The sequence below is a fragment of the Leucopleurus acutus genome, assembly GCF_964270905.1.
Source record: "Leucopleurus acutus genome assembly, chromosome: 2".
Taxonomy (NCBI): Eukaryota; Metazoa; Chordata; class Mammalia; order Artiodactyla; family Delphinidae; genus Leucopleurus; species Leucopleurus acutus.
In genome coordinates, this window is record NC_139143.1 from 105,956,584 (window position 1) to 105,977,657 (window position 21,074).

Genomic DNA, 21,074 nt, shown 5'->3' on the forward strand with positions numbered 1-21,074 from the left:
CATTGAAGGAAACCACTTTCTTTTGATACTACCCTCTGCAAACCATTTGAGTTTGAAGGTAGGTCTTAAGAAGAGTCTTCACATTATCACATTAGTTAGGTTCTTGCATTGTGCTTTTCCCTCCCCTTGATGTGAAGTCTACAAGCTTGGGTAGAGTAGTTCTCAAGAGTCACTGAGTTCCGGGCTGATGGTGTATAATCTAGTTTGGTGAGAAGGTTCTCGATTCGCTGGAACAGAGCACTGGTAGAATCTACACGTGGTCTTTTGGGGGTGGCCCAAATGATTGAATGGCCATCCCTCAATCCTTATAAGCCCGTGTTGGGGAGGTTCCTTTGTAGAAGATATTCCTAGTGTTTTCAGGGCTGCTGCTTCTTTCAGGAATTAAGATGATGTTGCCCTTTCTCCGCAGGGTGGAGTCGCGGGAAGAAGAAATGGACAGGGTCTCTGAACCAATTTCGCTGCCCTCTACTGGGGTGACGCGGATGGTGGTGATTCCATGGTGGTGATGCTCGTGGTTATCAATGTTGCTTCTCTTTCGATCTCCAGAACCATAACTGTCTTTCAGGGACTCACAGCTTTCGGAGTCCCTGTTGAGATCGTTGAGTTCATAAGTTTGGCGAAGGTTGCCCTTTTCAGGGGCTTTCCATTTCCAGGAGCCACTGCCTTCGCCTTCGGTGGACGGGATCTGTATGACGGGCCTGTTGTTCTCCGGGTGAGCCTCAACCCTCACGATCCCACTGGGTTCGTGGTCTGTCAAGGTTTTGTAGCGGATGGAGCCAGTGCAGGAGACCGTACTGCCTTCGGTGTTCTTGGGGCTGCTTTGGAGGACGCCCTGCTGCTTGGACATGGCTATGACTTGCATGATTCGAGGCTGGCTGTTGCTTCTATTACAGGCCACGGTCTTCTCCGCAGCTTTCAGCCACTTGGCCCGAGCGGAGCTGCTTTTGGGGGAGGTGCTTATGTTTTCCTGCGTCTCCTCAGGGATGTGCACTAACTGTGAGGACCCGGGGCGGGACTGAATGGACACTCTTGGTCCCCCAGGCATACTGTTGTTACACCCGGGGACCGTGCCAGGCTGGATCTTGAGGTACTGATTGCCAGGACCATGGTGGTCTCCATTGACCCCCACCCTCGACGGCTCCGAGCTTGACCTCATTTCAATGGATCTCGGTGGTGACTGTCCAGGCTCGGTCTCCATAACCTGCAGGGACAACTTACGACTTTCATTCTTATTCTTCCACTGGGTGAGGAGCTGCTTGGATCTAGCAGAATCCATAGAGGCATGAATGGTGGCGTTTCTTCTCACAGGGTCTTCCACGGATGGGGTGTTGGCTCTAGGCAAGGTATTGCTGAAGGTAACCATGTTTTCCTTCCCCATGGGGCTCCGTGGAGTGATGATTTCTACATCAGCATTTGCCCTTTTGAGGTTTGTCAATGAGCTAGCATCTCTATGGTTTCGGTTGAGGATGCCTTCTGTGTGAGCAATTCCGTCACTACTGCTACCATTTTTAGCAGATAAAACTCGGCTGGGGTCCTGATTGAGGTCTGTCAGAGACCTGAGGGCTTCTCTGTGCTGAAACATACTCTCTTCGCTAGGCAGAAAATTCCCCACAGCATACAGACCCTAATGTTGGAAGAAACAATAAATATCATGCATTAGAAGACATGGTTACTGGGAGTTTGCCTTGGAGGATGTACTGAGGCACATAAATAAGTGTGTGTTCTCTATAAACCATTGACTAATACAAATAACCAAAACCTAAAGGTACAATTACTCAGGAAATAGTTTGTAAGTTATATCATAAATCACTGAACTAACTGTTCAGAACTATGGAGTCCATTACTTTTTTTTTTTTTTTTTGGTGGTACGTGGGCCTCTCACTGTTGTGGCCTCTCCTGTTGCAGAGCACAGGCTCCGGACGTGCAGGCTCAGCGGTCATGGCTCACGGGCCCAGCCGCTCCGCGGCATGTGGGATCTTCCCGGCCCAGGGCACGAACCCGTGTCCGCTGCATCGGCAGGCGGACTCTCAACCACTGTGCCACCAGGGAAGCCCCATTACTTTTTATTATTAATTGGATTTTCTCTCCTTTCTCCATCCCACTGGGATGTTTTTGACAATCTTGTCCTCTGTTTTGAGAAGAGAAGTCAGACAATGAGAGAAATCAGGGCATTCTTCCCCTTTTCAAAGGAATTCATTTTTCTGGATTTATGAACCACTTGTTGAGTGACTCCTCAAATGGCTTAACTGATTTATTTTGTCTACCATTTTCAGTCATACCTCATGATGGAAAGCAGAACAGATGTGGAAATACAGAACAATGAATCATTCATAAAACATGATATCAGATTTTGTAGTGGGGCCAGAGACACGTATTTTCACAACTCATATGGAGCACAGGCCTCTGTTCAACATTTTCCAGAATGTTCTTGGAAGAGAGGGCAGAAACTGTCACTAGATTGGGGCATTCATGTTCTTTCCTGATTTAAACCTGGTCTTAAATTTTGAAAGCAATATTTGATCAACTCAGTACTATTACAGTAAATTTGAACCAAACTTTATTTAATCTTGTCTTCATACTCAGGTCATCAATTTTTTGTTTGTTTCAGATTTGGGGGATAAAAATCTGAAAAAGGCTAAAGTTCAGCTTCAGAAATTTTAGGCTTTTGACACATAGATGCTCTAATCCCTGCTGGATTTTTAGTTTTTGAGATGTTTAGTTTAGAGATAAGAGCCAGCAGCAAATACCTATTTGCAAGCTAATTTCAATAGAAGGTAGCCACTGTCTGCTTTTCAAATCAAATAGAAGGAATTTCACAGATTTGACATTTTATAGAGTGCCTAAAAATGAACAACAGCATTGGCTTAGAACTGATAAATTTACAGTTTCAGGGCAGAATGTAAACAGGAATGGAATAAAGTCAAGCTTCTGCCTCTCCAAGTACTTTAATTCCTGTTTAAAATCTTCTTCTAAATAATACCTATCTACGCTCACACTGCCAGAGTTTCCAGGATGAACAGTCCCTCCCTAATGTTCCATTAATAATTACTGTATAGCACAGGGAACCCTACTCAGTACTCTGTGATGACCTAAATGGGAAAAAATCTAAAAAAGAGTGGATATATGTATATATATGACTGATTCACTTTGCTGTACAGCAAGAAACTAACACAACATTGTAAAGCAACTATACTCCAATAAAAATTAGTTTAAAAATGATTGTATTTAAATTCATTAAGTCTAGGACCATCCTCCACTAGACTGTACATAACCTCTGCTTATATTGTTCAAAATTCAGTGCCCAGCACTGGGCTTAATAAATATAGCTGTTTAATCCTTCTTATGATATGAGGCAGATAGTTATTATCCTCATTTTATAGGTGAAGAAAACTTGGCCAAATACCAGGAGAATTGAGATTCAAGCCCAAACCCTTGGGACTCCAGGAAACCGTGAAAATCAGACATTTACAAAAGCAATACATGAACTGGAGAGAAACAGTTCTCAGTCATACTCTGTAACACCCGTTGCCAGTGAATACTCCCGTGGGCAACACAGGCTTATGCACAATTCCTGACACACTAACTTTCATTTGATGGCTTTCTCCTCCACCGAAGAAAGTATATGAGGCAGTATGAGATTTGACTATGCTAGTATATAAAAATGAAAAAAAAAATCAATGCTCACTTCAGTACATTTACTATTTTTTGTAAGCATTTTCTCATAATGCCTTTCACAAGTACCCCAAGACCACAAGATTTAGAATGGTTCTAATAGACAGTTAATTTTTATTTCTCTGTAGATCCTCTTAGTTTCTTTCATTATTGCCTTTTTTCTTCTGCAGGCGGCTTGCATATTGGTGCTTCCCTGGCTCCTTTTGTTCTTAGGACCTGGCAATTTTATATACCGCCATAACTATAATGGTACTTCCACCAATAATGTCCATGATTCCCAAATCTAGTCTCCACCACTCATTGCTACTTTAAGCTCCAGACCCAACTATTCAACTGCCTGTTGGTCCTTAAATTGAGTTTGTCCACCTCCTTTCTCTCCACCAATTTGCTTCCTCTATCATTTACCAGGTCAGCTAATGAAGTCACCATCTGCCAGTCTTTCAAGCTAGAAACCTGGCCATTATCTCTCATTCCTTCTGTTCCCTCACCCTCCACTTAGACTTGCTCATTCACATGTCCATCTTTTTGCATATGCAGTTTCTTCAGCTTGGATGCCCTCCTTTCTTTACCCTAAGAAACTCTCATTTTTTAAAAACCGTATCACTTCTATAAAGACTTCCCTAACTTCCTTGGGCAGTTTGCTATCCTCAGAGCTCTTTGTTCATACCCTAATACATCATTTAACATGTTGTAATCATTTATACTTTTATTAATCTTTGCACTGAAACTCATAAAAGATGTACCTTATTTATTAGTGTTCCGACGCTCAGTATAGTACCTGGCATGGATCAGATATTGAATAAATGTAAAATGAATGAATGAATGCATGAATGAATGAATGAAATGGACAATCTCAGTTTCCTTATGTTGAGGATATTCTTGAAGGAAGATCAGGCTTTAAAATAGAGTACTGCTAAAGAATTCAATATTAGTTGGATCATAGTTATATCCAGATGCTACATTTGTGATGTTGGGCAAAGTATATAATTTTCCATTAAACTTTCACTTTCACTAACCTTACTTTCCTTATCTATAAAATTATACTAGTAATAGTAGTCCCTGACTTTTGTTTTTGGTGGGAGGGGTAAGGGTAAAATGCAATAATCTTTCTAAAATCACAGTTTCTGGCCCATGGTAAGAGTTTAGTAAATTATTTTACTGAAAGTGGGATATATGTTTGGGCTTAGAATGGAGATGCAGTCAGAGATTTTCTCATAGATATAAACTATATTGCAAGTAAATCATTACAGTGCAAAACAAATTTTCTGCATGTTTTCCATTTTAAACTGTGCTTTATTGAATAGTAATAAATTATTTACCAAGTATAGAGCAATTCCTCCTCCTATTAAAAAGCCACAATAGACATCAACTGGGTGGTTCTTATACTGAGTTATCCGTGTTAGCCCACAGATGATTCCACAGATGATAAAGGTGAAGACCAAGAGGGGTTTCAGAAGCTTAGAGGAATCCGTTAGTGTGGAATTGAAGTACATCTTTAAAATGAAAGAACTGGGTTAAGTATGTAAGAAAGGTCATTTTACTATTCAATTATAATCAAATAAAAAGGTAAACTCAAAAGTCTGATACACGTGACATCAATTTTACTGTTCCATTCCCCCTGCTATGGCTATATTCTATACCTGAAGAAAAGGAAATACATGACAAAATTCATCAAATAAATAACAGATCTCTCATATAATTACACAAAAGTCTGGAAAAAAATTGAAGCCGCAGAATTATCCAGATAACTGGTTAGTCTCCATGTTATTTGTCACGTAATTTCAATCCATTTTTTTCACATAAGATCTAGTGGACTATTAATCAGATATGGTGACAATTCATTGTATAGCATTTATCAACACTGACTTAGAACTCACTGTTACATAAAAACTGAAACAAAAATGTGTGGTGTGTGTGTGTATGTGTGTGTGTGTGTGTGTGTGTGTGTACTTAACACAATTCTTTCAATTTTAGAATTTATAACATTCATGTAGTTTACAATATCCTCCCATGAAGTATAATATTACATTAAAGAGGTATGAGGCTAAATAAACATTATGACTGTGTCAAAAAATTATCTTACTCTTTATAGTAGCATCCAGTTTCTATTTCTGATGCCATTGTATTGAAGGACTGCTGTGCTAAAGTTTACTGTTCTGCTATTACACAGCTATATAATCTAATTAGTCATTGGAGACAACACTCATTTCTCTGATTTTCTGTAGGACGCAGTTTGACAAAAAAGACCCAGTTACTTACCGAAATGTACACAGCTGCAAAGGCAGCAAGGGTCGCATGTTGTGAAGGGAATGATTTTCTGCCAAAGAAAAAGAGTCAAATTATGCCTTCTGTTTCTGAAATACTGCTAACAACCATCTCAAGAACACTGGGTGGTTACAGTGTTCAACTTAAAAGCCTCAAGATAATAAGCAATAACTTTAATTTCTGTTTAGTTTTCTGGAGAAAGATCTGAGTGATAAAATAAACACTGCTAATCACCATTACTATTAAAGTAGAGTAGTGATGCACTTTCCAATGTAAAGTGTTAGCTTTGTTAGGGATCACTTCTTTATACCATTGGAATGATGGTTGAAAGTAGAAATGGAATGGAAAGCATTATAATTGTTTATTGGTATTATAATATATTATGTCAGCTTAAAGGTTTATAAAACCTAAGATTTTAAAGCTTTTAAACTTTTTCTATGCTCTTAAATATATGGTTTCATTTACATACAAATTTAAAAGACAAAATTATTTTCTCACAGCGGCGGGTCTAGATGTGTTTTTTTACACTCTAGAGAGCATCGAAAAAGTCTAATTTTAACAAAATGTTTCTCTATCTATCCCACTTTAAAATAATCATTATCTCCAAAATCACAGAGTATATTATTTAGTGAAATAAGAAGCAAGGTGGGAGAGGTAGAACAGAGGATAGTGAGAGAGACACTGTAAAGGACAGACAGATGGAGAATAGAGATTTCTTTTAATGGAAAAAATAAAATGCCGTTTTATTAATGTCCTCCTAATTATTTGGTACTCAATAAAAAGGACTACCATTCAACACAGACAAGAAAATGTAAAAGAATTGAGAAAGAATAGAGAGCATAGGTCTTAAATGTAGGTTCAAAATTATTGAATTGAATGGATCGTAAGAATGTGAATGTATATAATTACATAATATAAGTCTCTGATTCTTCAAGTGTACTTAACTTATTTTTGACTCAATCTTTGGGAACTCAGTGAGTGAAAAATACAATTCTTATATCTTTTTTTGTTGCCCTTCATCCTTCTGTAATTTATTTCTTTTGGACTTCTCTTTCCATATAAGTTTTTTTGTTTTTACTTTATTGATTGAAAACAATTTAATGTCTTGGTAGTTTCTTGGGTTTTTCAGTTTTTATTTTCTGAAATGCAAGGTCAGAAGCTGTACAGATTTTCTGAGTTTACTCAAAGAAGACATATGCAATCCTAGATGCTATTTCTTTTAAAACACTACCAAAAGGAAAATTCATATGATTTCTTTTTTTTAATAAAATATATAATGAAGTTGGAAATATCATAGATATTTTAGCCTTCCACTTAAGTCACTACATGACACATACTGACTCTAAGCCATGACTAGCTATAAATATCTAAAATAAACCAATTGTGATAACCTAAAACCATAAGTAGTACAGGGTAAATCACAGAACATGATTGGGGTTTGGTGATATGAAGATGAGTGGCATGAATGTGAGGCTGAAATTTGGAGACAGACAGAAGGATTCAGAATGAACCACTAGTGGGTTTCTATGGTATTATCCCTAAAGAGATCACTGAATTGAAAAGAAAACTAAAACCAAAATCATTATGATTGAAAAATGTATGCCTGCGATGATACCCCAAGCTATTAATGAACAATGAAAACACTGACATGGAAATTTTCATAATCTCCGTTTCTAACCTGCCGCTGTTGATAACTGTAAGATCAGATCCTGAGCAAATATCTTCTACAATGTAGGAATTCTCTTTGCAAGACACATTCAGAGAGGTATAGTTTGGCTTGCACACAGTCAGAAAGTATGGTGCCTGGTAGCCTGTGGACAGCTGGATGATATCTGTGATGAGAGCTGTAGAGCAGAGTCCAAACACATGAACACCTATAAGCAAAAGGAAAGAAACTGTTACCAAGCTAGTGCTTAATGCTGATGTGCCATCATCAGCCATGCTTATTACACATTAACATGACAATCTTCACATCTGTTGTGATCATCTTCTCTGAGTTCATTTCAGGAAGATAGTAAAGAAAATGCCTAAACTTTCAAACAGATACTGAAATCCAAAATAAGGACAATGAGTATTTCCAAAGTAGTCATTTGAGGTATTTTTGTCAGTTGGGTTCAATTGGGCCAATTCTTAATATCATGAACCATAGATCACTTGACAGACACTTGGAAAATGTTAAAGTGACAACTGTGTGATTTGAGAAGAATTAAATACGGGGAATGAAGCAAAATTCAAAATCGTTGTAAATTGCTTAGCACGTTTGAGCTTCCAGGGCTCTCTCTCCCCAGTAGTCCCTATCTGCAGCCACAGTTGCCAAAAATGTTCATCATACCAGGAATTCTAATTAAAACAGAGGAAAGGGCAGGCCAACCTTGTCATGGAAACAATAATCATACAAGTACAGAGCTGTAGGGAGGCTTCCTTCATGTTTGGAATTCAGAGATGATATTCTTAAATATCCCGGTTGAAATTCTATCTTTCTTTTATCTCCTGGGCCCAGTATGAAACCATAAACTCACAAACCCTGATGCAGGCTTGGACACTCGAACTCCATTCCTGCTTCAAGTCCCTTGCCTGGCTTTATCCTTGGGAATCTAGCTCTGCTCACTACACATGATCTGAACTCACCTTCTCCCTCTACATTGTCTAGACCCCCTGGAGTCACTCTGACTTGATAGCCTGGATTCTGATCTATGATTTGCTCATAGAAATCACTGTGACAGGTACCTGGGTAACTCATCAGTGGATTCCTCTAGACCAAGATGGTTGGCCTGTATGTTACCTCTTTTTGCATTTTCCTTCTCGGCTTATTGTCACCTAAAAACCACTCTCCCAATTATTTTTCCACCCACTCACCCGGATTCATGACACTGGACTTTTATTTATACATTCTAATTCCTAGCAGCATGCAAGATCTTGGAGAGGAGTATGGATAAGTGAGGAAACCCACTCATTTTTACCTTTGGAGAATGAGAATCTCTAGGCCCCCCAGGGGGTGGGCGTTGCTGACTCTGGGGCACGCTTCTCTAGGAAAGGATGTCCTATCCTCACCATCATGAGGCTTTTCAGGGAGGTTATGTGCCCCTTTGCCACAGCATTTTGTTACAGTAGGAAAGCTTTTCCTGAGATCAGCTGTATGTCCTGAAGTTTTACTTCTTTGTCTTAGTTCATGACCCTGGTAAGGGGATTATTCTTGCTGTACAGTCCTTGTGTGGCAAAGATGTGCCTTTCATAGTGGGGCAGAGTCTAGGGCATGATTTAGACCAGATGTTTTCCTCTAGCGGGAGAGGTGATTGTATTTAATTATCTACTAGGTATTAAATGAAGCTACCTGTTCCTTTCAGCTGAGACATTAAAGGTAGAAATAACTTTTTACTGATTTACGGGGAATCAATTAAAGCATTTACATTGGGGTGATGTACTTTGGCTTGACTTTTCAACTCAGTTAAAAAAAAAAAGGTCTGTGACTCAAACAATATTAAGATAGTCACATGCTATTCAGAAGAGATGAAGGCTTAGATCTGGCTTGATTCTGATGCAGGCCCACTGATTTCCTGGAGGTCTCAAAAAATAGGAGGTAAAGTTAGACGATATAACCAAGGAAAAAATAGCCTTGATGCCGTACTCTATGGTGACATTTTCATGGGCGGTAACTTCTCGATGAAAACACTCCGGGACAATTGAAATGGAATCACTGATGTGGCTGAAGTAGTTGCCGAAGGGTTATCCATTCATACTGGCCTGCTGACATTTATTCTCTATTTTAAAAAATGAACACAGATCCAGGAACTATTTTAAAGTAAATTCATGCTTCTACCAGAGCTAAGACAAAAATATACTGAAATGCATGGCATGTTGGCTCTCAAACAGAGAGCTGTAACTCTCTGTAACTGTAAATAACACATTTTAGATACAAAACTCAAATTTGGGTGTTTTCATGGGATTTTTTTTAATAATGTAAAATTCATCATGTATTTGACATTATACATCTAAATTATAGATTTAAGGACTTAACATCTGTCATTAAATATAACATTTCTATTTGGAAAACATTTCCTTTCTTTGTGGTTTCCCACACCCACCAACGAATCTGACGGCTCTTCTGAGGAAAGAGTTGAAGTTGCAGCCTCCGGCATTAATATTGGGCTCCAGGCCAATTCCATTCCTTCTTTTGGACAGGCAACAGTAGAGAATTCCTTCCCCTACCATAATCTGCAAAGACAAGAGGGTGTTCAAATTGGATTTAACGGGTACAAATGAAGTATAAGTTATCTCTTAACATGCCATATTTTCAATAAAGTCAAGATGTATTTTTCGTAAGACCTTTAGAGATGTGAGCGATGTCTCCTGAATATTTGAGGAAGCAGTGAGAAGTAAGCAATCAGGGCACTGTAAAGAGCACTGCTGGATCTTCTGTGCTCCTACATACTGGTCAAGGGTGTGACAGCATCCTGGCATTTTAACGTGGTTGCAGCACCCAGACTGTGACCCTGTGCCCAGCAATACCCAGTGACACCTAACTGATTAATCACATAGTGACTGATTCTGCTCTAACTCTTAGAATCTTGACATTTCATTCTTGAAACCATGAAGACAAGGTGCCTGAGGGGAGAATCAAATAAGTACCAGAGTTAGAATCAGGAACATTTTATTAGCATATTGTTTCAATAAAATAATTTGGGATTGAGCAGAAGGACCAACCCATGAAAAGCAAACATGAGGGAAGAAAGGTGCTTACTAAAGCAGAGCTGTCCAGTAAACTTTTCTGTGATGATGGACATATTTTGTGCATTGTCTGATATGGTAAACCACTACTGAGCACTTGAAACAGCACTACTGACTACTGAGCACTTGAAATTTAGCTACTGCAATTGAGGAGCTGAATTTTTAATTTCATTTCATTGTACTTAGTTAATTATTTAAAATGTAAATCAATTAGATTTAAAATGAAATAACCACATGTGGCTAGTAACTATCTTATTGGAGAATGTAGATTATAAGAGAATCTAGGTAAGCAGGAACTTCTGGGTGAAAACCCTCCAGGGCAATTGAAATGGAATTGATGTGGCTAATTTCTGAAGAGTTATCCACTCATACTGAGTAATATGTCTTAGGTATGAAATATTTGGAAAATGTGTTTACAGTGAACAGAGGACCATACTTAAGATAAGGAACAGGGCACTTGCTGCAGGATTCTAGGACATAGGACATCAGTGAAGAAACTCAATATATTTAGGCATCATTTCCTTCAGGAACTTTTCTCTGAAATTCTTTACTATACCCTAAATTGAATTATGTCCCCTTCCATGTGGCTCCCTTAGTATCTTGTCCTTCCCTCTAGCATAGCTTGATTAGTGCACTTTGATTATTCATTTGATTATTTCTCACTTGACTATGACCCTCCGAGGGAAGACCATTTATTTCTTTTTTACCTTTTATCCTCACTATCTAGCAAAGTGCCTGGCATTGTGGGATTTGCTTTTGTTACCTTCGCTGTGGGATTCTCATTGGCTAATTACCTTGGGCATTTGGGCTGGTAGCTATTCTGTATAAGAAAAGCAAGATTTGAGATTATGAGTTTTATTTATGCAAAAAATCTTAAATATTTGGGGTTACTGTGCCAAAGAGATTACTGTGAAATTAGAGTTGATATGGGTAAGAATGTGGAACTGAGAAAAGTAGGGAATGGCAGTCCCTTAGGTATGTGATCATGTCATTTTAAAGATTATCACCATGATTATTAGCTGAAACACATTTTCCAAGGGAAACTTCCCAGTTCTCAATACCAACTTAACACTTATTTTATAAAGTACTTAAAATTATCTTTTTTTAAACTAATGACTGTAAGTCTATGACCTTATGCTTCAAATGTTCAATCTGCTATATTTAGTACCATAGGCAATATGGTATGTGTACAATTATAAAGAACCTTTATTTGTATAAAAATAATTTTCCTAATGAAACTACCAGTCACCATACATGTGTGAAAATCTTGTGGCATACATGATAAACGCCTTTATGAACAATCAAATAGAAATAATCAAGAGGAATTTTTTTCAAATCATTGAATACTAAATTAATTATTTATACATCTTGAAAAATATCATACTACATTATCACTTTGTTAGACATAGAAACACAACACGTTATTCTGCACAGAAAGACGTGACATGACCCACCATGCATGTAGAATATTATCATGGTTATCTCAAATTCATCATTTCAAAAAAATTAACCACTCATTTCTGAAATGTGTTCTGAAATGCATTGAGATTGATTTCATCTTCACTTCTTCAATAATAATTCTGTGAATAATTTTGTTTCTTTCTTTGTAATCATACATGTAAATAGTGATTCACACCTTATCCATGAATGCTAAATTATAGAAGAATTTATTTGTTCAGTGCCATTACGGACACGTTTCTTATACAACACCACAGTTATTATCTCAAGGGATCTTGAGACTTCAGGAGTTTTAATTTAGTCGTTTAATATGCTCAAAACTCATATGTCAGGAGAGCGCTTTCATACTCTTTGGCTTGATTATGGATAGAGGTTTCTTGTCAGTATTTTGACTTCACCCAACTTTGCTTCTCTCTATGGAGCACATTAATTTTCTCCTCACACTACTATTCATTTAACCTTGACCTACATGTCATTGTATGAATTTTCAAAATGATTTAATTTGCAGTTATTTTTTTAAATCTTTTGTCTGTGCCACGTGGCATGTGGGATCCTAGTTCCCCGGCCAGGGATTGAACCAGCACCCCTTGCATTGGAAGCTCTGAGTCCCAACCACTGGACCGCCAGGGAAGTACCTTAATTTGCTTTAAAGATAGAATTATCTTCAGGGAAAGGGGAGCTGCTTCCTGATGTATTTCCAAATGCTCCTGCTTGTTTCCCAGTTCTGAATGGCACACTGTTGTGATGCAATTTAGTTTCAGGGATTAGGTGTTGACAAGAAAATTATTTGTTGATCTTGTCATTTGTAAATATAAAACAGTCTATGACAAGCATCTTCTCACAATATTCTGTTTATGCTGTATACAAGCCTGAAAAGAAACAATACCATTTTTTTTTTGCATGTCAAATATCATGGACAGATTTTTGGAAGAGATTCTGAAGTGACTCAGCTTCAGGGGAGATGTAGAGAGGAAATATATTGCTTATTATTACATGGATACTGCCCTTGGAATAGCCACCTAAAGGAGATTGTATAGTCTCCTAAAGCTTAGGTTACCTTCTAGAAACTATAATCAAATTTCAATACAATTCTTCTATAAAATTAGATATACTTATCCTTTAATCATATGCAATAAAATTTTACTTCCAGGGAAGAGAACATATACATTTTTTCTATTCATGTAGACTTCATGAAGATTTATGATAAGCCTAGATATTCTGTGCTATTTTCCCTGAGAAACAATCTCCAAAGGACTAAACAAAATGCTTGTTTCATTATCACTTAAAAGTAAATGAAAAGTTAATATTAAGGGTGAAATTTTCCAATTTAAGGACTATTTCAGAGAAATAAGAAGATGTATTTCACAGAGACGCAAGGAATTTTTCAGTTTCTTGTACAACATCACGAAGACAAGGTATTTTTAAAACACCCTTCAAAGCATAAAAAAAGAAACTGAGAAGCAAACATTAAATGATTTATATGTAAATGCCTGTATAAAAAATCAGTTGATCTCCCTTTTGTTCATATAAACGTCCTTTTAAAGAATATTACCCATGTGTGGTCTTTTGTTTTGCTTTGTCTTCTCTTCATGTGAATGGGTGAAAATAGGAAGTGCCTCTGTTCACACAAATGAGCTCTGAAAGCCATTTCCAAAGGAAGAACTCAGCCTGCCTCTCTGCTTCCCCCACCACTCCATTTTGGAACAGATTAATACTCTGCCATAAAGATAAAAAGAAAGTGGCCTCCTTGAAAGTCAGGGATTAGAGTCTGTTATTTCCACTTTCAGGAAGAGGGGGGAAAGGAGTTGGAGCAGAAACGTATGTAGTAAGATTAGAGACAGAATTATGGTTCTAGAACAGAATGACTACAGACACAATAGGACCAGTGTTTCAGGGAAAGGCCTTAAAAACAGAGGAAAATGAAATTAGAAAGAAATTTAGAAAATATATGATATATGTTTAGAGAGAAAGGTGTGGAAGACAGTATCTGATGCCCATAAAGTCAGGATTTGTTTTACCATCAAGTTGTTTACTCAAAATCCATGAAGCCAGTGTGGACGAAAAGAATGACTGACCTCCTGGAATATCCTGAATGATATGGGGAAAATTAGGGATGCTGTGCTGTAAATATTTCCCTAGTTTGCTTCCTGTGCCATTAAGAGGCATTGCAGCAGCTATGGAGGCCCTGTAGAGACCCAGGAATTCAGGCAGTCTTTGTGGAAGGAGTTGGCATTCGTTTCTTTCACTTCTCAAGGCTCAAGAAAGAAAGCGTTGACCCAGAATCCCCCAGAAAGCATCCTTAATTGCATACTGAGAATTTATTCCTGGAAATGAGGGAGTCAGAGAAGAAGGAACACAATGATGAGGCCAAGGTCATTGTCTCCAGGACATGTAACAGTGTCAGCAAAAGGATCAATGTGAGATCAGCGATGCTGGCAGGGAGAGCCACAGTTAGACTTGCTTTCCTAGCCACTTAGTAAAACACCCTAGGGAAGAAAGACTTCTGGGTATATAAAAAGCAAATTATTTAAATGATTAAATATCAGCATAGTCTTTCAGCAGAATCATGAGCATTTGTACAGTATCTTATGTATTTTATTTCAAATACTATATCAATTACAATAAATTTCTGTATTACATTCCAACTAGGAGAAATGCTTTCTGGTCTACTAGATTTAAAGCATATATTCTTTCTGCTCTTGTCAAATGACTGGATGATGTAGACTTCTTATAAGTCATTTAGAGGAATGACCAGCAAATGCTGTTATTCTGAGCAATAATGCACTTTAAATATGTTTTTATTAGTCTGAGTCTCAGCTACTTCCAAGTACATCGTTAATAGTTCCAATCACCTCAGAGTTACTGAAGCTCAAATAACTCATTTATTTACAAAGTACTTTGAGATCTTTTAAGTATGATAAAGTTCTAGGGAAAATTAAGTTCCAGTTTTATCTTCTGAGAATATTTTATATAATTTATTTATAGTGTAGATAGCATGTTATGATTATTTAATATAGGGAAATTTTTAAAAATAAATTTATTTATTTATTTTTGGCTGCGTTAGATCTTCATTGCTGCTCGCGAGCTTTCTCTAGTTGCTGCAAGCGGGGGCTACTCTTCTCTGTGGTGTGCCGGCTTCTCATTGCGGTGGCTTCTCCATAGCTATATAAAAGTATAGGTCTATGCAGAGACTTTTCTAAAACTGCTGCTGTACTGAACCAGAATAAGCTCTTTATTTAATAACCACTTCCTCTGTCATTCATAAGCATGATAAAAGTAAAGTAAGGTTTCCTACTGTTAGAAATAAATATTAACGCTGAAACATGTTTCTTGTCCTTTAGGTAGAGTCTGGGGGTATAAGAGATGGTGTAAAAGCTAGGCCAGTGTTATTTATTAATGAATTTATTGAAAAGTGTGTTATTCACAATGTGTATGTTAGCAAACTAAAAACAATTATGTTTCTAATTCAATTTCAGTAGGTTAGGGCATTTCTTTATGTCATATATTTTAAAATGCAAGTGCTTGTTCTGAATCTAAAGTATTTTATTTTGTGCGGGGGGCAGGGGGCAGGAATGTGAGTTGTGCCCTCTTCACTGTACAGTTATGGATGCCCAGTGCTCAGAATCAATAAAAAGTGCTAACCTGGTAAAAAGTGAGAGCAACATGCACTTTTGAGAAGAAAGTCTGTTTGCTATAGAATTGTTTCTTCCCCACAGTTTCCCAGACTTCAGATATGACATGAACACATGAAAAATACGTTAATGAGGAAACATATCAGAATTTTTTTTGGTTTACTTTTAACCCATTTATTACATAAATGTGGTCATTCTTCATCTTCTGGGGCTGACAAACACAATTTGGGGGCAATTCTTACCGTAATTGCAGGTCCGGCGAAAGCCAAGCTAAGCAGCATGAGGAATGGAATTGCCTCCTGTGTAGGTTCAATGTATGGCATGCTAAGACTCCGGTCATAGCAGCTGAATCCAGAGTGCACAGGTTTGAAGACATCTGTGAGTTCCAGGAAATACAGGCTAACCACCGATGATGCCAATATAGGCAACTGAGAATGAAGGACATAGGAGATCAATTTATTCTTATACACAGGTCATACATAGAATCAGTACATCTTGAAATAAGAAACATGTATTTCTCCCTTTCACCGCTCCTCTCTGATCTCAGAATTAAAATCATTCATACTTACTATTGCTTCTGCCTTCAAAATAAAGCTCCAATTCATCCACCTCTGTCACCAGCCTGCTCTGAACCCATGTCATGCCTCCCTTTTGCTCTTGGATCACCTCCTAAATGCTGTTCCATTTTCACGCTTACCCTCCCCACCCCATCTATCCATTTTCTACCCAGCATTCCAAATATTCTGAAAATGTTTTAGGTCATAACACTCCCCATTTTAACTACTCCAGTGGTTCCCATTCTACTTGAATAAAATCCAAATGTCACACCATGGAATGCAAGTTTCTGCATGATCTGGCTCTTGCTTCAGTTTCTTACATCTTTTTACACCATATTTATACTATTCCCCAGCTCCCTACCCACTACAATCCAATGGGACTTCACTTTTGTTTTAATTGAGAAATAATTGACATCTATCAACCTAAAACATTATATTAGTTTCAGGTGTACAACATAATGATTCAATATTTGTATATATTGCAAAATGATCACCACAATTAGTTTAGTCAACATCCATCACTACACATAGTTACAATATTTTTTCTTATGATGAATACTTTTAAGATCACTCTCTTAGCAACTTTCAAATATAAATACAATATTATTACCTATAGTCCCCATACTGTACATTAATCATCCCCAGGACTGATAGGTCTTATAACTGAACGTCTGTAACTTTTGACCCCTTTAACCGATTTTCCCCACTGCCCATTCCCCACCTCTGGCAACCACCAATCTCTTCTCTGTAGCTATGAATTCGGTTTTTTTATTGCTGTTGTTGTTTTAGATTCCACATATAAATGAGATCATCCAGTATTTATCTTTCTCTGGCTGCCTTATTTCACTTAGCATAATGCTCTAAAAGTCCATCCATGTTGTCCTAAATGGCAATATTTCCTTCTTTTTGAGGGCTGGATAATATTCCATTGTATATATGTACCATATTTTCCTTACCTATTCATCCATTGATGGACATTTAGGTTGCATCCATGTCTTGGCTACTGTAAACAATACTGTAGAGAACATAGTGGGGGCATATATCTTTTCCAGTTGGTGTTTTAGTTTTCTTCAGATAAATACCCAGAAGTGGAATTGCTGGATCATATGGTAGTCCTATTTTTAATATTTTTAGGAACCTTCATACTGTTTTCCATAATGGTTGCAGCAATTGACATTCCCAAGCAGTGCACAGTGGTTCTCTTTTCACCACATCCTTGTCAACACTTGTTATTTCTTGTCTTTTTGATGATAACCCTTCTAACAGGTGTGAGGTGATTTCTCATTGTGGTTTTAATTTACATTTCTTCATGGTTACTGACGTTGAGCATCTTTTCATATACCTATTGGCCATCCATATGTGTTCTTTGGAAAATTGTGTATTAAGAGCCTCTGCCCATTTTATAATCAAATTGCTTGTTTTTTTGTTGTTTGGTTTTTTTGTGTGTTTTGGTTGTTTTGCTATTAAGTTGTATGAGTTCCTTATAAATACTTTGGACATTAACCCCTTATAAGGTATATGATTTATAGTATTTTGTCCCATTTGATAGGCTAACTTTTCATTTTTTGATGGTTTCCTTTGCTGTGCAGAAGCTTTTTAGTTTGATATAGTCCTATGGTCTTCACTCTTTTTCTGTAACAGTCAAATTCATTTCTACCTAGGGGTTTTTGCATTTGCTGTTTCTTCTTCCTTTTGTGCTCTCCCCCAGCTCTATGTCTGACTGGCCTCTCCTCATCCTTTAATGATGACTTCCTGTACCATCCAAGGTAGTCATTGATCCATCTTTCCCTCTAAACCCTTATCATCTTGCTTGATTTCTTCATAACTGAAATTGCCTTGTCAATTGAATACTTCACTTATTTATTTTTCTTCTCCCCCCATCTCTCACTGAAATACATGCTCCGTGAAATAAGAGTCTGCCAGTGTTATTTATTGTTGGGTCCCCAAGGCATAGCATTGTTCCTGGCGCATGGTAGGCATGCAATACATCATTTAACAATTTAATGAAGCAATAATACTTGTTGATAAATGACTAACTGAATAAACAAGTAAATATTAATTCATTACCATAGCTAGACAAGATTTACCAGATTTAGCTAATGAAAATATAGGTCACTCAATAAGATTAGAATTTCAGGTAAGTAATAAATCATTTTTAGTGTTAGTGTGCTCCATGCAATATTTGGGAGATACTTATGCTAAAAATTATTTGTTGTTTATCTGAAATTCTAATTTCACTGGACATCCTCTAGTTTGTCTGCTAAACCTAAACTAGGCACAATTTACTTTTTAGACTTTGTTTTATGGATTCAGTTATTCATTCCTTCAACCTACAATGTGCCAGGTACTATGTGGGTCCTTACTATAATATGGCAAACAAGACACGGGCTTGGTCATCAAGGATCATAAGCTTAGTGAGACACCTGCTCTCGGCTAGAGAAAAAATACTGCAAATATATTGTTGATGCTAGTCCTTTCAGAATCTGAAGATGCAGATTTCTGTAACACCAAAAAATTATCTAGTTTAAGGCTTTGTTGCTTGTGGAGGATACAATATTTATTTAACAAAACAGAGCAAATTTTGTTAAAAATATTATTGACCATCCATGATTTCTGTTCATTTGGTTTAAAAAATAAACAAATTTACAAGGCAGCATTATGTCTTCTATTCCCAAGAGGATTTTTTGAGGTGAGAATTAGGTTTATTGGAAAAATTAATAATGTATGAAGATTAATCTGACACTTTCTGTTTTTCAGACGGATGCTTTCCAATAAAGAGAGCAAAAAGCATGTCAAAACACTTACATTTTTCTTATTAGAATCCACTATCATTTGACCACTCTGAATATCTGGTCATTCCTCCTCACCACTTCCCTCTCCTGTAAGGAATAGTAGCTTCCAGTCTTGACCAATAAATCAATACTTCATGGTTCATGTGAACAATTCATATTTTCCATTTAAATCCACTTAAATATATTTTAGTTTTAATTTAAGAAATACTTGAAATAGCACTTAATGTGCCAGACAATTTTCTGTTTTAGAAATTTTAATTAATTTTATTCATTGATATTAACCCATTTAACTAAAAACTTTCTATTACGACGTAAGTGCTACTATTAACCACACTTTGCAGGTAGATAAGGCCAGTCTCCTCTAGCAAGTGGCAGAGGTTGGATTTTGAAGCCACGAATTGTAACCTCTACTTAACCACTACTCTAGGCTTCCTTTCCAAAAACGGGAGTAGAGTTTTAGGGTAATGAAATACAACTAGCATCAAAGAATGGGGGTACAGTGTAGCCTACAGTTCTGTTTAATGAAGAGTTTCTATTTGCGAATCTGTAGTTAAAAATATGTATCACTTAGCATAAACTTTATCTTGAAAATATGGTTTCAATAAGTTTAGATTAAATTTCTCTCCTTTAATTTGAATGTTAAATATTTAACCAGATTTGATGATCTACATTCTTTCCTTGATGCCATTAGTTCATATTTTAGGTCTACATAAGACATCACCCAGATAACAACTGATTACCTCATTTTTAAATGTTCATGCCCTAGTAAAGTGAGTTTGATGTCTTCTATAGAAAGGTGAACAAAACTTTATCAATTTGGTAAATGTAAAAATTAAGTAAATCTTCCCTATTAAGGGCATTCTTCACCATTGAATTTTGTCGATTAATTCAGAATCTGCTCAAATGTGCCAGTGAAGATATTACATAGCCTTGGAATTAATGTGCTATTCCGTGTGTGTGTGTGTGTGTGTGTAAGTGGGAAGAGACACTCAGAATTTTACATACTGTAGTGAATCCAGTGGGGCCATATGGTTTCCAAGTCACCTAGGAGGTTCTTTGAAAATAAGCTCTTCTGTTCACTACCAGTGCGACCTTGGAAATGGTTTTCTTAAACCTGTTTTCTTATCTATGAAACAGGTACATTGCTAGTACCCATCATCACAGGCAGTTTAAAGGATTAAATGAAGTATTACAAGTCATATTCAACTATACCTGGAGTGAAGACTAGTTTGTAAATGTTAGTTTTATTGTTGCTGTTATAACTATTAACAATAATATACTCATCAAATGTCACCTTTTTCACTTGCCTTACTTGGTGATCCTTTTTGAGAGTAATTTCCTCTTTCTTAATTCCCCAGTACTTCTTTTTATGAAATTTCTATACACTGTTCTTTATTATAGTTATCTGGTATAGATTAGTTATAGCTTTTGTCCTGCTTCTCAAACGAAAATGTCCTTAAGATAGAGACCTAAGCTTACTCGTTTTAATATTTAAACTAGTAATATACGTCATAGTGTCTTTCAAATATATATGCATACATATAATAAATTAATATATGAAATAAAATATGTCCTTCATTAATATTATGTATTTCAGTCCTTTCAGACATCAGCCTTCTTGAAACTGCCAATTTCTCCAGTTTTTTATCCATGTATTTTTCTATCCATATATTAATATTTTTTATAGTTCTATTGAAACATGTTTCAAGACCTTCTTCTGTCTTCAAAATAAGAATCATATTTTTCTTCCCTTTTGATATTTGTTTCTCTGACTTTTTAAAAAAAGTATCTTTTATTCTTTGTCTTTTACATCAATTTTGGTTTTTAAGCAAGAGGGATTTGAACAAAATGTTTTTAATATTTGAGGAAAAAGTAATTTTAGACATTGTTTTCCTATACTGTATTTTACTACTGGTCAGTGTGATGGATTAAATGACAACGTTTGCTTCGAACATCCTTGTCTTTCAAAGGTA

At 36.8% G+C, this 21,074-nt stretch overlaps 1 protein-coding gene across 2 annotated transcripts in view; it reads right to left on the reverse strand.

Moving 5' to 3' along the window:
- Positions 1-298: 298 nt before the first annotated feature.
- PLPPR4 (phospholipid phosphatase related 4) overlaps positions 299-21,074 on the reverse strand; it is a gene marked incomplete at its 3' end in the record, with an annotated part of 36,347 nt that continues 15,571 nt past the window's right edge. Inside the window, exons 2-7 of one of the 2 annotated variants that reach the window (XM_082834181.1) lie at positions 15,995-16,180; positions 10,020-10,149; positions 7,616-7,811; positions 5,932-5,989; positions 4,992-5,165; positions 299-1,624 (exon numbers count right to left, since the gene is read on the reverse strand). In XM_082834181.1, coding sequence (XP_082690307.1) covers positions 299-1,624; positions 4,992-5,165; positions 5,932-5,989; positions 7,616-7,811; positions 10,020-10,149; positions 15,995-16,180 — 2,070 coding nt within the window. The remainder of the gene's footprint in view (positions 1,625-4,991; positions 5,166-5,931; positions 5,990-7,615; positions 7,812-10,019; positions 10,150-15,994; positions 16,181-21,074) is intronic. The other variant, XM_082834180.1, reaches the window with a different exon arrangement.